Source organism: Homarus americanus, unplaced genomic scaffold (genome assembly GCF_018991925.1).
Source record: "Homarus americanus isolate GMGI-L3 unplaced genomic scaffold, GMGI_Hamer_2.0 scaffold32871, whole genome shotgun sequence".
NCBI classification, from domain to species: Eukaryota; Metazoa; Arthropoda; class Malacostraca; order Decapoda; family Nephropidae; genus Homarus; species Homarus americanus.
Window position 1 is genome coordinate 3622371 of NW_024748870.1, and position 20965 is coordinate 3643335.

The following is a 20965-nucleotide window of genomic DNA, read 5'->3' on the forward strand; positions in this document are numbered from 1 at the left end:
AGTCACATTGTATCCATTCCTCATTATTTATTACTTTCACTGTACTGTATCCATTCCTCATTATTTATTACTTTTACTGTACTGTATTTCATTGTAGATTTTTTATTAAATTTTTTTTTTTTATCTATGTCGGACTTACGACCATTCGGACTTACGACCATTCGGACTTACGACCATTCGGACTTACGACCTGGATTTGGGCCCCTAACCCCGTCGTAAGTCGGGGTCTAGCTGTATTTTTTTGGGTAAATAGGATAACATGCTTTTAATGAAAAATTTTGTGTCACACAATGATAAGCCAATAATAAACATTAATGTAAAAAACATGCAGTGGAGGACATGGAAGTTGCAGAGAACCAGTGATGCAGTGACAGACTGCAAGACCCAGCTAAGACATGTAGTTTAAGTTTATGTTGATGCACCAACAGTAAGTCTACTGTACATACATTTTTAGATGTTTTACTTTCACTGGTTTTGATTTTTGATGTGACTTTATCTGAGGAAGGAATTCTAAAACATTTCCATTTAACATTTTAATTTTTCTTTTAATATCATATAAAGCTCTGGGATACTAAACATATCGGCATTTCCACAGTCAAAATGTTTTGAGACATGACTAAAACACTACATGTACAAGGAGTATTTTATTTTTATTTAAATAACCACTCTTAATACTGCACAGTATGTTGTTTTTAGTTTAATTGTCTTTATAAAATGACCAGGTCTGGTAAAAGGAAGCCCTGAAATGCTTGTGTCACCTCCTCAGTATTTTCTATTCTTGTGAAAAAGTTACCTTTAGGTAAAGGCCTCTACACCTGTATACTGTACTGTACAGGTAATTCACTTAACATTAAATCAATTTAGCGATAAAAAATCTTTACACCTTTTCTCACTTCATTTGGTAAAATTTCAGTTAAGTGATGCCTACACTCACTGGGAAGGGAAAAAAACAGGGGATGAGGTGGCATCTTGCCATTGTTACAAATATTAGAACTATAAAATCATGGAAAATTATTACAATAATGTACTCAAATATGGCTTAGAAATAAATAAAATATATAAAATTATAAAACCAGAAAAATTAAGAGCATGGGTGCGTGTACAGTGAACATAAGTGTGGAGGCAGTGGACTGTAACTGCGTTGCCGACTTGCCTCCCAACCGTGCACTCTCCCCTCCCGATATGAAGTCACTCCCCTCCCGATATGAAGTCACGGCATAACATGGGTCTTGCCCAACTGAACTGCATCACGCTACCAGAGAAAGGTTTGAGTGTCCTATTGTATTTTATTTTTAAGATGTATCAATTTTACTGCTTATCTCTCATATATACAGTACAGTATTACCCCGCTTTATGCGGTTTCACTTTCCGCGATTTCTCATTTACGCGGTGCTTCGCCAGAACCGAACTTTCACTTTCCGCGGTGCATCTACTCATATACGCGGGAAGCGGCGTGGGCAGGATGCGCACAAGGTCACCCAGTCATCAAAACATTCCCGAGTTCTTCACCCGCCACCCACCACAGCCGGCCTAAGTCAGTGATAGTGATGGTGAGGATATGGACTTATATGGACTTTGAGGGGTTTGACAAAGAGGCCCTGCAAGCCTATGTGGTGGATAGTGATACAATTGATACAAGTGATACAGGTGAGGGCCAATAATCTGCCCTCTGCCTCGGAACCAACCCCCCATCCCAGTGTGCCCAGCCATCTTTTCTACTCATGTAAGTGTTAAAAAACCTAATATTATTGATATTTCTCTTAATTATTAATTGTGTGTGCATACCATCATAAAATTAATATGTAATTTTTACTACAACGTAGGTATTGTGTCTGAAAAAGTGGAGTTTGAGGGTCGGGCCAGTCTCTATTGGAATTAATCCCATATGTTCTGTTGTTCACTTTACGAGGTTTTCACTTTCCACGGTACCCCATGGGTTCAATTGACCGCGTAAATCGGGGTACTACTGTGTGTATATATACATATATATATGCTGATAACCACAAGGAAAGAAGAAAACACGAAGTTCCCAAGCGCTTTCGTGTAATTCACATCTTCAGGGGTGAGTACAGACTAGTCTGTACTCACCCCTCCGTTGTTTCCGTTGTTTCCATTTTCCCGTGTGATTTTTCCAATATATATATATATATATATATATATATATATATATATATATATATATATATATATATATATATATATATATATATATATATATATATATATATATATATATATATATATATATATATATATATATATATATATATATATATATATATATATATATATATATATATAATCAACACCTCACCCCGCCAGGATTCGAACCCACGATCCCCGTGTTTCAAAGCCGGATTTGGTAAAACGTTACTCTGATCACCTAAAAGACACGGGTGATATGAACCTGACATTAGAGGCGGCAAGAAACATGGAGCTTGGAGAAATGTCATCATATAATCATGGCTAACCCATTGAAGCATGCAAATGGTTGTAAAGCAATGATGATGATGATGATACAGGTTGTACCTCTCTAGTCCAGCAACCTCGGGACCTGACCGGTGCCGGACCATGGAAATTGCCGGACCATGGAAATTCACCCTGTTCCTGGATAGACAGTGACTTGTACTTATGCTTGGAAGCACTAGCACCACTTTCTCTGCATCATGGTCTCTTTGAAGACATATTGAAGGGTTGAATGTCGTATAGTAGCTTCTCAAATTTCGCGAGTTTTTAATTCTTAACGTATTTTATTGGAATACACAAAAAAATAAATAAATAAAAATTTTGACGGTGGAAACTTGAATTTCGACGGGTTTCAACGGCCCGCCAACGTGCAGACGACGTGCATAATCGTGTAAACAGCGTCATTTCTCTTATGTACAAAATATTCATTATTGTTTATTACTGAATGTCTTTTTTATTGAATTAATGTTTATGTGTGCAAAATGAGCAAAACAATTCATTAATAATACGTAGAATATTAAAACACACGAGGGAATGACACAGCATTGTTTTCGTTGATTACAAAACCAGTGACTGACTGGTTCTACATATAAAACTGAAGAAAATAAGACCTTGGTTGTAGCTGTAGTAAAATTAATATGGTTGTTTTAAGTAATGTTATTTAATGTTAATAAATGGAACAATAGAAGTAGCTAACGATAATGGTAAAGAAAAAAGAGAGATCGCGTATGTAAGTGCGCATGCGCACACGTGAAAACATATCGTCATTACTTTACATAAGAATATGAAAGCAACACTTATTTACTGTTCATATATATTTTAATTAATGTTTCTGAATTTGTTTTTATTGAATTAATGTTGTGTGTGCAAAATTAACAATACAATTTATTAATAATACGTGGAATATTAGAGGAGACGAGACGGCTGCCGGCATTGTTTATGTTAAAGCTTACGAAACCAGTGACTGATTGGTTCTACATATAAAACTGAAGAAAATAAGACCCTGAGTTTAGCTGTAGTAAAATTAATGTAAAAAATGAATATGGTTGTTTGAAGTACCTGTAATGTTATTTAATGTTAATAAATGGAACAATATAAGTAGCTAACCATTAATGGTAAAAAAAAAAAGTGAGACTGCGCGTATGTAAGTGCGCACATGTGAAAATATATCGTCATTACTCTACATAAGAATATGAAAGCAACACTTATTTACTGCTCATATATATTGAAGGGTTAAATGTTGTACTCTGTATAGACAAGCAGAGAGAGAGAGAGAGAGCAGCCGAACTGCCGGATGTAAACAAACCTTAATTTCCCGCGGCTTTTTTTTTTAAGGGGATTAGCCCACCCGGGCATAGGTCACTGACCCACATTGGGGCCTGAGGGGCAAAAATTTAATACTCCTGTAATAATAATAATAATAATTCAGATAAGTAAAAAAAAAAAAAAGAAGCTGCCTATCTACCTATTGGACAAATTAAAATCGTTCCGGACCACGGGAGTTTCCGGACCACAGAATGCCGGACTAGAGAGGTACAACCTGTATTGGAAATGAATTACAACTGCATTAATTATGTCTTATATTCCTGATAATACAAGAATACTAAAAATTTTGACATTTTTTGCTCAATCATCATGGCATGCGAGAGTGCAGTAGTTGCTTTGATCCAATCTCGCAAAATACTAAATGTGGCGAGGGAAGGTGTGGCCCAAACAGCTGTGAGAATCGTATAATTTTCTCTCTATGTTGCAACCCAAAAAATATTTTTTTATAGTGTGCCTTAGAGAATTTATGGCTTAGAGAGGGTTATGTAATTTATAACCATGTAATTATTCTGATATACAGTTACTTATAACTGTAATAAAAATCTTAGACATCCTGATATCAATTGCCTCAGTCCGAGTTGAGATTGAACATTTTTGTATAACCCACAATTATATGGGTCAAACCCCAGGCCCTAGTGACCTGACTTGTGTGAACACGATCTAAAAATTTAATATGTTGTAAAAATTTGAATATTTTTCACTTTTGCATCAGGCTCCTAGTTGACAGCCACTTTGTAAGGTGGTACCCTATAAAGAGAGATGGCTCATGAGTTTTCCTGTTAAGCATAAACAGAACTGCTTCAACTAACTCATATGTTGATATTAGTTATAAGATGCTAAATGTCATGAAGCCTTCAATCAGATGACACCTCAGCACACTGGCTGCTTTGATAACAACAATTATTTTGTACTTCTTTGTAATCTTAGTGGCATATAGGGGTCATAATGCTGCAGAGTCCTGAGTGTTACTTTTATATGCAAGTTAAGTACTGTATAATACTTTTCTCGCGTGTTTATATTGCTTGACAACTTGGGGGGGCTAGTTTGCTGGCAAGCTGACTCTGCTGCCAACCCTCCTAGCAACATGGCTAGATATATTTCAGAAAAGCAAATTTTTAAATAAAACACCAGTAATTATTGTATGTACCAGATGAGCGGTCTGGCACAATGTTATCAAGATATTTTGATTCCTGGGAGAGAGCTGTTTCGACAAAATTTCAGTAAAGTTTCTTATAAATTTTTTAAGTTGGGTATCCTAGTCAGAGGTTATCAAATTTGTATTTAATATGCACTACAGTTCAAATTTATTACATGCTCCACTGTCAATTTTAATATCACAAACAGATAAAATGAACTGTTCTGAACATGCAGTAGCAAGCCTTCTTAGGCCAATTCACAATAGCCCGAATTGAAAGTTGTCTGTGATGTAGTATAGTCATTGATGATGTCACGAAAATGTGGTCTGTTCAGGTTAAAAGGTAAACAACATGAACAACGATAACCTTTGCTATGCTTTCTTTATGACCGGATGTTAGTCCTATAAATCCAGGGGGATCAGCCCATACATGCAATTAGTGCTGTCTTGCCACTCGGTCAACAATATACTGTAGATGTTGCCCTCTTCATTTCCTTCCTAATTTAAATTTTTTTCCTTCCCTTTTCATCTCTCCTAGAGCCCATTTCTTTGCCATCTGACTAGAAATCCTGGTTAAGTAACCAGTTCACATTTCATTATCTGATGATTGAAATGTGATAAAATTACTGTACTATACTAACAGTACAGGATATTGGTAGCAACTGCCATTCACATTACAGCATAAATGGATATTACATACCTGATGGAAATGTAGGTAATAGTTGCCCAAGTCTGTAGGCAGGAGCCAAGATTGTAGATTGAGGAATGACCTCTTCTCGTCAGTCGTCAAGTGGCTTGCACGTGTGCCTGTGTTTATATGACTTTTGTGCAGTACTGCCATACCTTCAAAATCTGTACATTATCATTGTATTGACATATTTAATCTCAAATATTTGTATTTATTATGCAAATATATTAAGGGTGATTTAATTATTTAAGCTGGACTTCATTGTTTTTATACTAAATTTTTAATGTGATTATTTGAATAATTTCAACAGATGGGCACCACTGCTTTCCATCTGGATGGGCAAGATGAAAATGGTTTATCTCGCTCGTGTCGACAAGGACGTTAGAAATGGACAGAGGATGGTCCACGATTCACAACCGGCATCCACCAAATGGGCCTGGTAAGACATCACAAATGGCTATACTTCGTCAGAGATGGTCATCAAAATGGGGTAGTGTGAACCGGCCATTAATGTAAACTCATCAGCGGGGTTGGTGTTGTGGTAAAGCTCGAGTTGCAGTTCTGTAGACTTGTGATATGTAAAAATGTCAAATAAGCATCCAAGATCAATATTCAGAACTCACAATATGTTTAAAATACAGTAATAAACATTTAATCATGAAAGTTTTACAAGGCTTATGTAAATGTATGCTTCAATTATAAAATACAGCAGTGTTTGCTAACCTCCACAGGCCAGCTATGTCATCTGTTTGTTACTGTTTATTATGAAACCTCATGACTAGGAAATCAAATTAAAGTAAACATTTAAAGTTCTGTTTATTGTAGAATTGCATACATATTAAAAGGACTAGGTAAATTAAAGGCTAATGTCATAGATAGCATTCATTTAGACAAATGGTTGTATGGAAGCAAAAGAAACACAGGGTAAAGAAAACAACTTTACTCCTGTTGTTCCATCACAAAACACAACTTTATTCATGGTGTTTTTGTCCTTTGTGCCAAAAAGTCATGAGTAAAGTTGTCTCTCTGATCTTGCATTTCCTTTGCTACCAAACAATCAATGTCATAGATATATTAAAGTTGACCTAACTGGCAACTTTGTGAACACTGCCAACACTGCCTCACTCCTCAGTGAGGCATCAGCCTATCAATGTGATGTGTTTATGAAACATTCAATTTTATGGTACAAAAATATTAAGCCTTAAAAAAAAAATAAAAAAAAAATCAATAAATGGTTATTATTTGCAGACAACAAATCACTTTGTCAGAACAATGTCGAGAAATTGTAATTGAACAAAAATAAGGAGAAAAGGGCACATTAAGTGCGACCATTCCATAAACAGAGTGGGTAAACCAACCAACCAACTAAATTCTACCTATCTTAAAAAAAAAAAAAAAAAAGTAAAATAATTAAAGGATCACAGCAATTTTCACCTTGTATTTGTAAGTTTATTATTTCTATATTGTTATGGTTAAGTAAATTGTTGTTTGAAATAATAACCAATACAGTACTATGAATGAATTTTAAAGACTTTTAGACATTTCTGAATTAAAATACAGTGGCTAATTAAAGTGCATTGGCTTCTTGAGAAACCATTTGCACAGAAGCAGAAGACTTACTCTCTATTTATTAGTAAAGGTTAATATCATTATAAACTTTAATAGCCCCATTCTCACCAAGACTATCAATGACACTGACCCTACAAATTCTATTAATATTAATCAAAATCACCTGTCACATTCATCCAAGGACCTCCCAAAGAAACACTTTCTTTAACACATTCAACAAGGCAGATGTAGAAGCATTATTGGATTTAAATTTTTATGCCGCCCTGGAGTAAGAAGTACATTGACTGCATATTCCTCTCGATTATCAAAATTAATTATAATGTCAATCTAGTTTGGAGGTGCTGACAAATTAATTGAATCAGAATCACTGTCCCATTCATGGATATGATTTAGTCACATGTTTAAAACCCAGCCAAAAACAATTAACTAGTAAAGATAACACCTTGACATATGATCCCACAAATTAAAACATCACTCACTCTCTTGTTACACAAACAAATCTAAATTTGTATAACTCATTAAAGTAAAAATGCAATTAACTTCTAAGTAGTATATAGGTAAGTAACCCTGGGGACAAGGTCTTAACAGTGTTCGAAATGAAAATAAAATACATTGACTGTCTGGTTCTGGGGTGTTAGCTCATGAAATGCATGTCACGTTGTAAACAGTAATTTCTGTATATGTAAATACTGGAATTCGTTTTGAGTTCGGGAATGTACGTGAACAGTTGTCAAAAGAAGTCATAAATGCAATAAGTCAATTTTCCATTAAAGTTTTAACACAAAAAGCTAGTTTTATGAGTATATGCAGCTCAAAAGTCTCTCATAGCTGCAATGGGAGCAATAAAAATAGAGAATGATCATTAACATGAGTAAGCTAAAAATTTTAGGTGACTGTTTTCGTTATTGGCAGTTAATGGTATGGATCATTTGTAACAAACAGAAGGTATGATTAAGTTCCACAAAAAATATTTAAAGGGTTGTCTCCAAAATCTTGAATAGCACTTTTACTTTATGACTTCCCCCCAAAATAGAGAAACTGCAAATTGGGCATAAAATATTAAGACCATAGCAACTTACCGACTCATCAGAAAATCACATGGGAAAACAAAAACAAAATAAAAAAAGCTAAAATTTGCATGGTAACTGAACAGCAATCAACTTAAAAGTCCAAGCTCAGGTTACTACAATAATTGCTAAGTAACAAATACTTCAGAAACAAGAATACTGCCTTTTGGTTTAGCAATCCTAGCTATCCAGAAATTGAGAGATCAGAGAAGGAAGAAACTGCTTGTACTGTTTAAAGAAAGGTCTTTAAGAAGGTGCTAATATGAACTCTATAGCCAATGAAAAAGGTTGAAGCACATGAACTAATGAATCCAAATGTCTTAGTGGATTCAGTGAAACTGCATTCCTCAATGAACACAAGTGAACCAATGGTTCAAATACTGTGGTATCTATTTAATCTTGAGTCAAGTGTGAAAGGCTCCATTCACAGTAAAACATTATTTAGACACTAAGCTGAGAAGATGGACCTGCCAATAAACTATGGGCTCGTTCTGATAGGTAAAAAGAGAGTTCATAATGGTCAGATTCTCTCGGGTCACTTGTCACAAGCTTAATTTTATTTAATAATAATACTGAAAGATTTGAGCAAATCATAACTAAATAGATAGTTAAAGCTATTAGTTTAAACTAAATTCACACTACCACTTTAGCCTGTCCTGCAATACTCATATACATTACCTCAATCAGATTATGTATATTACACCCCAAAAGCAATAATACTGGTAAAATTGAGCAACTGCTAAATACTACAACTACAATGTCTGTTCTATAACATTCAGTGCTTTCCTATTATTTTTATTCTGAGTTTATATATATATATATATATATATATATATATATATATATATATATATATATATATATATATATATATATATATATATATATATATATATATATATATATATATATATATACATATATATATATCACTCATTTTCTGGTAGGCAAAAATATTTTCCAGGACTGCCCATGTTTCAAACGCGTGGTATGTTAGACGTGTATAAGTATACGCTTCCCAGGTACAGTAGTGTCCCTCCCCTTTGCCATGTGCTTCACCCATGCACCTTTCCAATTGGCCAACAGTGCCAAAAAAGGTTGTAAGTGGCTGCCTTAAGCTGCCTCACTCACCCTACTAGACTCAGCGAAGTTGACAACTCTGACAATAAGAAGCCAAAAAATAAATAAATAAATAAATAAATAAATATATAAACATACACCCAGCTAATTTAAGTGTGAACTGTTAAGCACACTAATATTTCCTCTAAGCACCTTTTACTCAAAATAATAATAATAATAATAATATATTCCACAAATTACTATTTTCAATACAAACCAAAAATAAAAATTTGCATTACAGTACATATTGGTAGCTGGCATGTCAGTTGGTGCTTGTTGGACCTTGCTAGACTGAGTGTGGCTGATCATCCCAGCTTATAAAGGTAGTGTTCAGTATAGATTTATATTTTAATACGTGGTGGGTTTGTTTTCTGGATATTAATTTATGAAATATATTAACGCTTGGGATCATATACGCATAAGTGGCATTTTGATTTAATGTACAGTAAATGAAACTTTCGCCTTGCGATCAGGCACGCCAGTATGGCATTTTTTTTTTTTTTTCTCAAAAAGTTTCTGGTCCAATTACTTCAAATTTTAACACCACTTTTGTCACACCACTCTTGTCCGTGGTACTAAGTCTTATGGAAAGGTGGTAACCCGTGTAGGTGCGGTGAACCACATGGTACCAAACAAAAGACAGTAATACCTATGCCTCAGTAAGCAGTGTGTATGTCGGTCCCAGGCACGATTTAAAAATGGCCAGCGTGGCATTTGTGCCACTATCTCAAGATATTTATCTCTTACAATGTCAATATTTATTCTTCTGAAGTGATAAAGTGATTTGTAGTGAAATAATTATAATGAAATCGTGATATATTTTTTAATTTGAGACGGTGAAATGGCTACTCACAATACAGTAGCATATAACACACAAAAGCATGTTGTAATATATAGGACTAGCTTGGAAAAATGATGCCTTGAAATCATTTGCATTTTGATATTCCAGACATTTAACATTATTCTAGAGAATAACAGGTCTGCCTACTAATTGTGAACATATTTGTTTGAGTAAATGGACAGCTACACAAACATTTTGTATGAACCAATCAGCCATTTTTATAGAAGATGGGCATGGCTTACAGGCAAGGTTAGCGTGGAAATGATATGGTGTAGGTTCTGTGCAGCTGTCCACAACTTTAGTCCTAGATTGTACCAGACCCCTATTTGGCATTGTATTATATAAATATGCACATAATAAATAGCAATGCTATAATGTAAATATAGACAATATGAAATAAAAAATCCCATGCTTGATCCCTGATGAGTTATTGCATCAATCTAAACTCCTGCTGCTTTGCTTACATGGTGCAAATGCCATCTTGCCTAATGCTCCACTCACCCTCCCCCGACATTCTTTACTTCCATCACGATTTTTATAAAAACATGAAAAATACCAATACAAAATAATTTTCCACTATTACATGACTAAACTGAGGGGAAATTGGACAATCAGGCAATTGGCTGAGTCAGTGTGTGGTGGAGCCGAGTCTACTTGTTCCCATTGGGTTTGAGGATTAAATTATGTGGTGATTGTATTTTACAAATCCAGCAAGGATGCTATACCAATTGCCACACATTTTTGAGGTCAGCCTATAATTGTTCTGTGTTTCTTTGAAGAAGATGTACTATTTGTACCACTTATCTTCTTTGAAGACATCTTGGCAGTCAAATACGTATAGGGAAATAATCTAAAGCGAACAAAACAATGATGACAATGTTTACAGTGTGGCAATGGTGTCAAACAAAGTGGGCAGGCAATTTTGTTTTGAAAATGAGCAGAGGGTGGGCTGCGTAGTACATCCATGTTGCTCACTATCCTCCACAAGTACAGCTCACGTCTCAAATACGAATCTAGAGATATAACTGATTAATGTCGGAAATGCTGTTCATCGCAAGTTGAAGGTTCTTAAATAAAGTTTTTTTTAACAAAGCATGCTTAAAAGAAATATTACTGAAGTATGTTTTTACTTATGTAAGATCAATGGTGTGTATAGTGCAAAAATTGGTACGTATATCTGACGAAAACAGAACTACCAAGACGTACTACATCGCGTAGAATTATATTTACCGATAAATACCTAAAAATCTGGTGAATTTGTATTGAATAGTAATTTATGAAATGACATTCAAACAATATTGATCTCATAAAATAATAACAATAAAATAAAAACAACAAAACCCTATTAGTAACCAGTGTTCTGTTCCTTTTAGAAAGTATCAACTATAAAGGCCACCAGAGTTTACAGAAGGTAAACACTAATGTTTTCTCCAGCACATGTAATTAAAAATTTTATCATCATATAAATTAATATTTTCAATGCAAACCTACTGGTTACTATGATATTTAAAAAAATATATATACACCAAACACCAATAACACTAGTACAGGTCCACGATCCCTTATCTGCAATTCCGAAATCCGAAAGTTTTTTGTGGAGCATCATTCGTGTGCACGACATACCCAGAGTGACGCCAAACATACCCAGCGCCGCCGAAGCTTGACCCACGCAGGTGTGAGGCATCAGTTGTGTCTCAGCGTTGCTACCAGTCACACATGCGTCTGTTGCTCTGATATTTTTTGTGATTTTGAGTTTAATTTCACTGTGAAATTGCCAAAAAGAGCTTCAGATACCCCTATGGGTAACAGTGAGAAGAAAAGGAATCATCTCACATTATCAATAGCACAGAAAGTGGAGTTATTACAGAAGCTTGATCGTGGTGTACCTGTGTGGCGTCTTACTGAAGAATATGGTGTGGGAACAACCACAGTATATGACTTAAAGAAACATAAAGACAAGTTGTTGAAGTTTTACACTGACAGTGATGACCATAACTAATGAAAAATAGGAAAACATTGCATACGGCAAAAAATGAAGATCTTGACCGTGTGCCGATTGAGTGGATTCGACAACAAAGAAGTGAACGTATGCCACTGACTGGTTTGTTGGTCATGAAACAAGCTAGAATATATCATGAAGAACTGAACATTGAAGGCGAGTATAAATATTAAGAAGGTTCGTTGCAGAAATATTAATGTGTTTGCTTACGGGTTGCTGCCACAGACCCCGCTAGGGTGTTACCATAATATACGGTTATGGTACCGTACTACTATTCTGAAATCCGAAACGCATCTGGCACCAAGGGTTTTAGATAAGGGATTGTGAACCTGTAGTAACAAACTACTGTAATTATAGTAAATAAGGATCCTGACAACACCTTGTCTTGTGCTTATCCAACCCCATGGTACAATAGTCACCAAGGTAGACCTGAATAAGTCGTTTAATCCTGTTTACTCAAAAGATAGATGTTATGACATGAACTATCTTATGAAAATATATTAAGAATAATGGAATAGTTATACTCCCCTGCTAAGAGAGTGAGACTAAGAGCAAGAGAAAGTGAGACTAAGAGAAAGAGAAAGTGAGATTAAGAGCAGAGAGAGAGAGAGAGAGAGAGAGAGAGAGAGAGAAGATTAACAAAATGGGAAAAGACTCCTAAAAATATTAAGAAAAAATAATGATTGTCAGCTGTATCCATGATCTTGTTGATTATATCTATAAACCAAGATTAACTGATATCTATTTTAAATATTTAAAGTTATTGTTATGAAATTTGTAATACGGTATGTCCTATTACCAAAGGCACGTGGTGGAGGATACTAAATTCGTAGATCCATGGCTCGGCAATGGTGATTTCAGGGGGTATGGGAGATTCCTCCTTAATTGCCAAAAGTTTAACCCTGGCTAATCACACCTTTGTGAAGAATTTATTATGGAGATGTCTGATGGACAAAATAGCTAACCAATAGGACAAGGTGATAACTATATATAAATGTGGCAGAAGAACTCATCAGACAGATCGTAACAGTTATACCAGCCATCACATCGTTGGTATGTAGGGATCAGGCAGCCGTTCCAACATCGCCACAGTCTTGGAACTTTACACAGACATAAAACCAAAGTCAGTGGCATCACCCTTATATTACAGTGGAGTTTAGTAAATGAAAGTAATCTAATACAGTAACTGATAGAATAATATGAAGGTGATGAGTGTAATATTAATCAAATCTAATCAAAATAATTATTGTAAGAATTAGTCATAAATCCTGTATGTTTGTTAAGAAATAAAAATACATTGTTTAAAAAATAAGTAAAAGAATAAATGTCTGCATCCATAAATCACAATCCATTCCTGAATATATGTGGCAAACTACTGCACATATATATATATATATATATATATATATATATATATATATATATATATATATATATATATATATATATATATATATATATATATATATATATATATATATATATATATATATATATATATACATATATATATATATATAATTGCTTCTAGAACCTAGTTCGTTATAGCATTCGTTCGTTATAGGATTAATCCGTTCCAGGCCCCCAAATACAACCACTTAACATGAAAAATATAATATAAAATTGTAAAAATTGTAAAAAAGTTGCATAAATATGCATCTAAACCCCTGAAATAAAGAATATCATTAATACTTGTAATAAAAAAAACAATAAATTAGTAAAAAAAAAAAAAAATTTTTTTTTAAATAATGTTCGTTGTAGGAGTTTCGTTCGTTATAGCATTCTCACTTTTATAGGTAAAACAGTTCGTTATAGGAATATTCGTAGTAGGATCCGTTCGTTATAGCATACCCCACTGTGTACCGGGTATATATATATATATATATATATATATATATATATATATATATATATATATATATATATATATATATATATATATATATATATATATATATATATATATATATATATATATATATATATATATATATATATATATATATATATATATATATATATATATATATATATATATATATACTGTATATACACAGTAGTACCCCGATTTATGCGGTCAATTGAACCCACAGGGTACCGCGTAAAGTGAACAACAGAACATATGGGATTAATTCCAATAGAGACTGGCCCGACCCCAAAACTCCACTTTTTGACGACACACAACTATGTTGTAGTAAAAATATTATCTTAACTTTATGATGGTATGCACACACAATTAATTATTAAGAGAAATATCAATAATATTAGTTTTTTTAACACTTACATTAGTAGAAAAGATGGCTGGGCACACAGGGATGGGGGTTGGTTCCGAGGCAGAGGGCAGATTATTGGCCCTCACCTTTATCACTTGTATCAATTGTATCACTATCCACCACATAGGCTTGCAGGGCCTCTTTGTCAAACCCCTCAAAGTCCATATAAGTCCATCTCCTCACTATCACTGACTTAGGCCGGCTGTGGTGGGTGGCGGGTGAAGAACTCGGTAATGTTTTGATGACTGGGCGACCTTGTGCGCATCCTGCCCGCTCCGCTTCCCACGTATATGAGTAGATGCACCGCGGAAAGTGAAAGTTCGGTTCTGGTTAGGCACCTCGTAAATGAGAAATCGCGGAAAGTAAAACCGCGTAAACCGGGGTATACTGTGTTTATTTATATATTTATATATTTATATATATATATATATATATATATATATATATATATATATATATATATATATATATATATATATATATATATATATATATATATATATATATATATATATATATATATATATATATATATATATATATATATATATATATATATACACAGCTACTCCTCGACTGACGACCACCCGGACATACGACCGCCCCAGTCGTACCAAAAATTTTTCAATAGTGCACAACTACTGTAATTGACTACCTAGCCCATTAAAAACATTAATATAGTTCTATCTATATGAAAATATGCAGTTAAAACTATGAAGGAAAACATAAATCAAAGTTTAACACAGCCACCAGCAGTGCCATTTGCATAGAAGCTGGCTGCTTCAGCGTGGCTGGCCTATGGTGTTGCCAGAGTAACCCAGTCTGGCCACCTCTGCCAACCCTTAATAACGCTCCCTCCCCCACACTCACACAAAGAAATATTTATTCCCTTTATGTTTTTAACCTTATGATAGTTTGTGCTTAAGTGCTTTTGCTCTAAAACTGTACTCTAACCATTCGAAATGGCTTCCAAGCACCCATCAAGTGCTACTGATGCTAGTGTAGTGAAGAGGCAACGTAAGACCATTACCCTCGCTACGAAAATGGATGCATTAACCCGATTTGAAAAAGTGGAACGTGCTGTGGACATACCATAGCCGCTGTGCTTGGTCTAACCCCCACAATGGTGCGTACTATCCAGACCAACGCTGACAAGATTAAGGTTAGTGCTGGAAGCGGTTTTTCTCCGAGTGCTACCAAGACGACTTGTACTAGAAGCACTGTGATAGAGAGGGTAGAAAAGATGCTGGCAATGTGGATGGAGGACCAGAATCAACACAATGCCCCTGTGAGCCTTATGGTTATCCAGCGTAAGGCCAGATCCTTATTTGACGACATGAAGGAAACAGAGGGTGAAGGATCGAAGGAAGAGACCTTTATGGCCAGCCGAGGATGGTTTCAACGATTTAAGCGTCGGTTTAACTTCCACAATATAAAGATGACTGAAACTGTCAGTTCAGATATGGTTGCTGCCGAGACATTCCTGCCAACAACGGAGGAGGAGCAAGCAGAGGCGGAGAAACCTCAGTCAGAGCAGGAGGAGGAGGAGGCAGCCGCAGAGTCTCAGTGACTCACCACCTTCCTCCTCTCCCGCCCTCCTCCGCGCCCACCCTCCTCCTCGCTCTACCACCTCCGCCCATCGGTGAGTACCAATACAAACTTAGTACTGTAGTTCTATATACTATTTTCTATAGAAATGGCAATATTTTTCTGTATATGTAACTTTTTTCATGGGGCAAAGGGAGGCTGGTGAACATAGCTCCCGTATTTTATCTATTTATTATGGGTAAAATTGATCCGCTTAACGTTGTTTCGCATAACGTCGCGTTTTCAAGAACGTTACCCTGACATTAAGCAAGGATGCCCTGTACTGTAAAAAGTTTTTTTTACCAGTACTCAAATGAAGCATTGACATGTTATCCACAGGCAAGTGTAACAACTTTATGAATACATCTCAATATACTGTATACAGTAGACACATACTGTACAAGGTAATGGTATAATAACACATTTTGGCACTAAAATTGGTTAGCAATCTCTTCTCACGAACGGATGCCAAGTGCTGTGTGTCATATTACTGTATAAACAGGCAGTCCCTAATTTACAAAGATTCAGTTTATGGAAATCTGAAATTGCAAAACAAATTGTCCCATGTTTCAATTTATGTATAAAAATTCATTAGTTGCAAATATTTTCCACTCTTTTTGTAACTTTTCACAACTGGGGAGGTAACACAGGTATCTCAGGGCTTCCTGTACTGGATCTGGTCAGTTTATAAAGACAATTAAACTAAAGTAACTTACAGTACTGTTCTGTATTAAAAGTGGTTAACTAAGCTAAAAATAAAGTACTGTACTGTACATACATGAGTATGTGTACTCTCAAATCCAGAACCCTTTGGACCAAGACTGAACTAGTTTTGAGGATTTTCTCATTTTTTGGATCCTACATCAGCCATATTACCCTAGGCGTACAAGTAGACTATGTCAAGTTTTGCTTACAGACACACAAACTCAGTTGAAAATTTGCTTTACTTAAGTAACAAAATAAAGAAAACATTGTTGTCTGCAAAATTAACAAAAATAATAATCAAATTCAGTCTAGTACTTAGAAATTGAGAGTTCCCATGTGAGAACAAGAAGCATCTAGCATAAGTTACCTTAATCTTTGCTTTAATTTGACCAATACTAATTTCAAAAGCTTTGTGGAAATAATACTATTTTATAATAAATAAATAAAAATAATCATCAAGATACCGGGCTATTTAATCAATCTTGCAATAATTATTTATGAACTTTACTTCTCACAAATGTTGACTCCCTAAAAGCTTCTGGGATGTCAACAAATCCATTTAATTTACTTTTAGTGAATATGTCAATTACTAAATGGACTATATCTGTGCAGCATTTTTGTTTTGTGTTTTATTTAAAGTAGAACACAATGATGTTTTCGTTATTTTGTTCTCCAAGAAGTAAAACCAACATTCAACTGTGTGTGTGTGTGTGTGTGTGTAAGCAAAACTTGGGTAGTCTACTGGTAGGCCTGGGGTAACATGGATGACCTAAGACCCAGAAAACTGAAAAATCCTCAAAATCTATTCAGTCTTGATCCCACGGGTCCCAGATTTTAGTAAATTTTTTGTTCAGTCACTCATGTCACTTGGTCTTGTAAGAGTTAAAGTTTAAATATCATTTAATGATTCCAGGCCTCTATTGCCATAACAGCTTGTACATCTAGTGTACTTGGCTAGCTTTAGTCAAGTATTGACTTGGTTTTTTGGATAAGGTTATGTATTCCATATAAATATTATTCCAAGTCAGTTTATGAGTTACTCAAAAGCAATATTTTGATACTCGCCATGGTCAGTGTAAACTATGTCTTCTGGAAAGCATTCATACTGTGCTATTTTTTAAGGATAATGCCAAAGATCTCTTAATGCTACATACTGCAGATTTCGCACAACTTTTGTTTTTATCCAATTAATTCTCTAAACTCCTAAATTAACACACAAGTTTTGTATTTCTACTGCCCTCATTCCTAATGTATCTCTACTTTGGGAAATAATTGATTCACATTCATACAAAAAGGGTTAGAAAAAACAGTAATTTATCCACATTTCTTGCATACTTCACACAACAATTTTTCCATTCACTAAAGCTTGAATTGGACATCTGTCTTGTAACACTTTATTTTAATTTTCAGTCTCCCAACTGTTAATCTTCTTAAACTTAAATCACAATTATTTACATTTATGTAATATTCTTAGACCCTACCCTATTAACTCAAAACTGACATTTCAATAATAAAAAATAAAAAATAAAGAAAGATAGGCTTTTCTTGCACCTTGTTGACCACGCACCTGGACAGTCTACCTCATCTGAGTAGTCAGGACACTGAGGGATTCTATCGCACCGCTGAGATTCTTGGATACAATAGTAGTCATTGCACTGCCATTCTCCCTGACGACATTCTAGCAAAGTAGACAAGCAGTCATGCATAACATGCACTATGCTAATTACTTAAAAAGCTCAAACTAAGCTAAATTTTAGTGGTACCCTTAATTTACAACTCACATAGCAAGCCAATAATGCATCTTTGTTAATGAGTTATAATTTACAAACCAAGCTTGAAGTTCAGGTAAAACAAGACCATTCAAGCTGTAATGCATGTTAAACTTCATTAAAGTAACAGTAGAGTACCAACACCAAAAACATTATGGAGCATACAATCTCCATACCTTAAAAATGGTAAATGCTCTGTGGCAGATACCGGTACAGTATATGTATTAAATTACACACATGTACAGTCTCGTTCCAGATTCTTCGAACACTGCAGGAGGCAGCTGGTAACTCAAGGCCATTGGTTTACTATAGTACGTAGTACTGTATAGTATAATATAATATGAAACAACAAAGCCCAACCATTAATTAAGCAACGGGGAACTAAATAACCAACCACCAATCACTTTTACATTCATTCATAAATTTTACTACGTATTATAGTAAACAAAGGGCCTTGAGTTGCCCACTGTCTCCAGCAGTGTTCGAAGAATCTTGAATGAGACTGTACCTTCATGCATAAAGTCCATCATACTCCACAACCTGTTACCAATTATCAAAGGACTTAACAGATAACAGCCAAACTATTGTAAATGTCATTATCATTTACATTTAGTCATTTATGTCATCAAGAGGAAAAATATTGCACAGGAAAAAAGTGAAATCAAAGACTACAATGCTGTAAAGTGAATAAGATAAACAGCTCATTCTCGACTATTACAAAAAAACACAGTACCTACCTTAAAAACGCACGCACGCACGCACGCACGCACGCACGCACGCACGCCACCACGCACGCACACACACACACACACACACACACACACACACACACACACACACACACACACACACACACACACACACAGTTCAGCTGGTACTGTAGAAATAAATGTATTTTTAATTATAAAAAATATAAATAAATGGATAAAAAATAGCCTGCGCTTCTTAACAAGTCAACATGATACCCAAACTGTAAAGGACTGCATAAGAGTAGACACGCTCACTATTAAGTTTCATATGGTAGTTACAGAAAAAAGGTAATAAAAGTGGAAATATTCCAAGAAATGAAGGAAGTGTATTAACAAAAAAATTAATAGTATGTAAAAATGTCGTTATAAATACTGGTAGAAATAACTAAAAGTTAAAATGGTAAGATGGTAAGACTTGCAGTTATAATTTTAATGAAATAAGGGAATATATGTTCTACAAATATTTTATTTACTCATAAAAAAAATTAAATAGAAAAATTAACCAGTGAAAAGCAAGAGAACGAGTTAAGTGGAAGACTATCAGAGAGGTAAGTTCTGTATGTTAACTAATGACTCATGAAGTGTGCACTCACTGTTTACCAACAAACCTGACTTAACTTCTGAGGTTATCTCCTTATGCTTTGAAATATACCATATAGCCTGATGCTTGGGCTCTAAAAATAAATTCCATAGACTTAGTTTTGTCCACAAGTATGATGTGACCATTCTTACACAGTAATGTTACTAACCAAGAAACCAGTCACATGCATTTTAGATGTCACTGTTGCTAGGAACATAATTATAAGAGTGGAGGGAGCTTAGTCAAAGAGTCAATGGAAGTACAATCATGGTTGGGAATTATGTTCTGTGTGAAAGTTTGACTAAAAAAAAAAAAGAATAAACATGGACAATCTACAGACATCATAAGATAGCTAATAAATTATGTAATAAAAGCTGTCCAATAACTTTGACAAGCTCCAGTAATCAATGACCCAACTAATGTTTCACTGGACTGGTAAACTTTTTCATCAGTCTTGAACCTCTTACCTGGTGTACAACCATCTTCATCTGAAAAATCAGGACAGTCATAACGTCCATCACAGCGGGCTTGTTTTGGCACGGCAGACCCATCACTGCAAGTCCATTCTTCTGTATGGGACCATAGACTAATCAATAAATGAGTCCCAATAAAAGATGGGAAAATTTTTAGCTTAAGACAAAACTGTTCACAGCTATAGTACATGAAATATCTGATTTGAGGTTATGAGATTTTTTCCCCAATACTGTATTTCAAAACCTTTCTTGCTAAAAATCAAGAGTGGCTATAACTGAGAACATAAAAAAGACTTTATTTTCACTTGTATTCATTCACTTACCCTTACACACATGATTTCCCTATAAACTTGGTGATGCTATGTTCTCATAACAATTAGGCACTGCTAGTTCCTGGATGTTCATCCCCTAACATCAAGCGCTTCTGTCACCTCATCCTTACGACTCCTCCACGGTCTTAGCCACTCCCTCTCAGCATCCACCTTTACCTGATATGCTCTTTTTACCAATCTTTCACTTCTTATTCTTTCAAAATGTCCACATCACCTTTACAAACCATGGTCAGATCTTAGTACAACTAGGAAACAATTAAAATTTCCCAAGTCATATCCATTCCTGG

The 20965-nt window shown here is 34.8% G+C and overlaps 1 protein-coding gene across 1 annotated transcript in view; it reads right to left on the minus strand.

Moving 5' to 3' along the window:
• Window positions 1-20965, minus strand: part of LOC121853164 (basement membrane-specific heparan sulfate proteoglycan core protein-like) — a 476204-nt gene that overhangs the window by 259206 nt on the left and 196033 nt on the right. The window contains exons 30-31 of the mRNA XM_042347127.1: window positions 20341-20442; window positions 18343-18453 (exon numbers count right to left, since the gene is read on the minus strand). Of these exons, the coding sequence (XP_042203061.1) occupies window positions 18343-18453; window positions 20341-20442 (213 nt within the window). The remainder of the gene's footprint in view (window positions 1-18342; window positions 18454-20340; window positions 20443-20965) is intronic.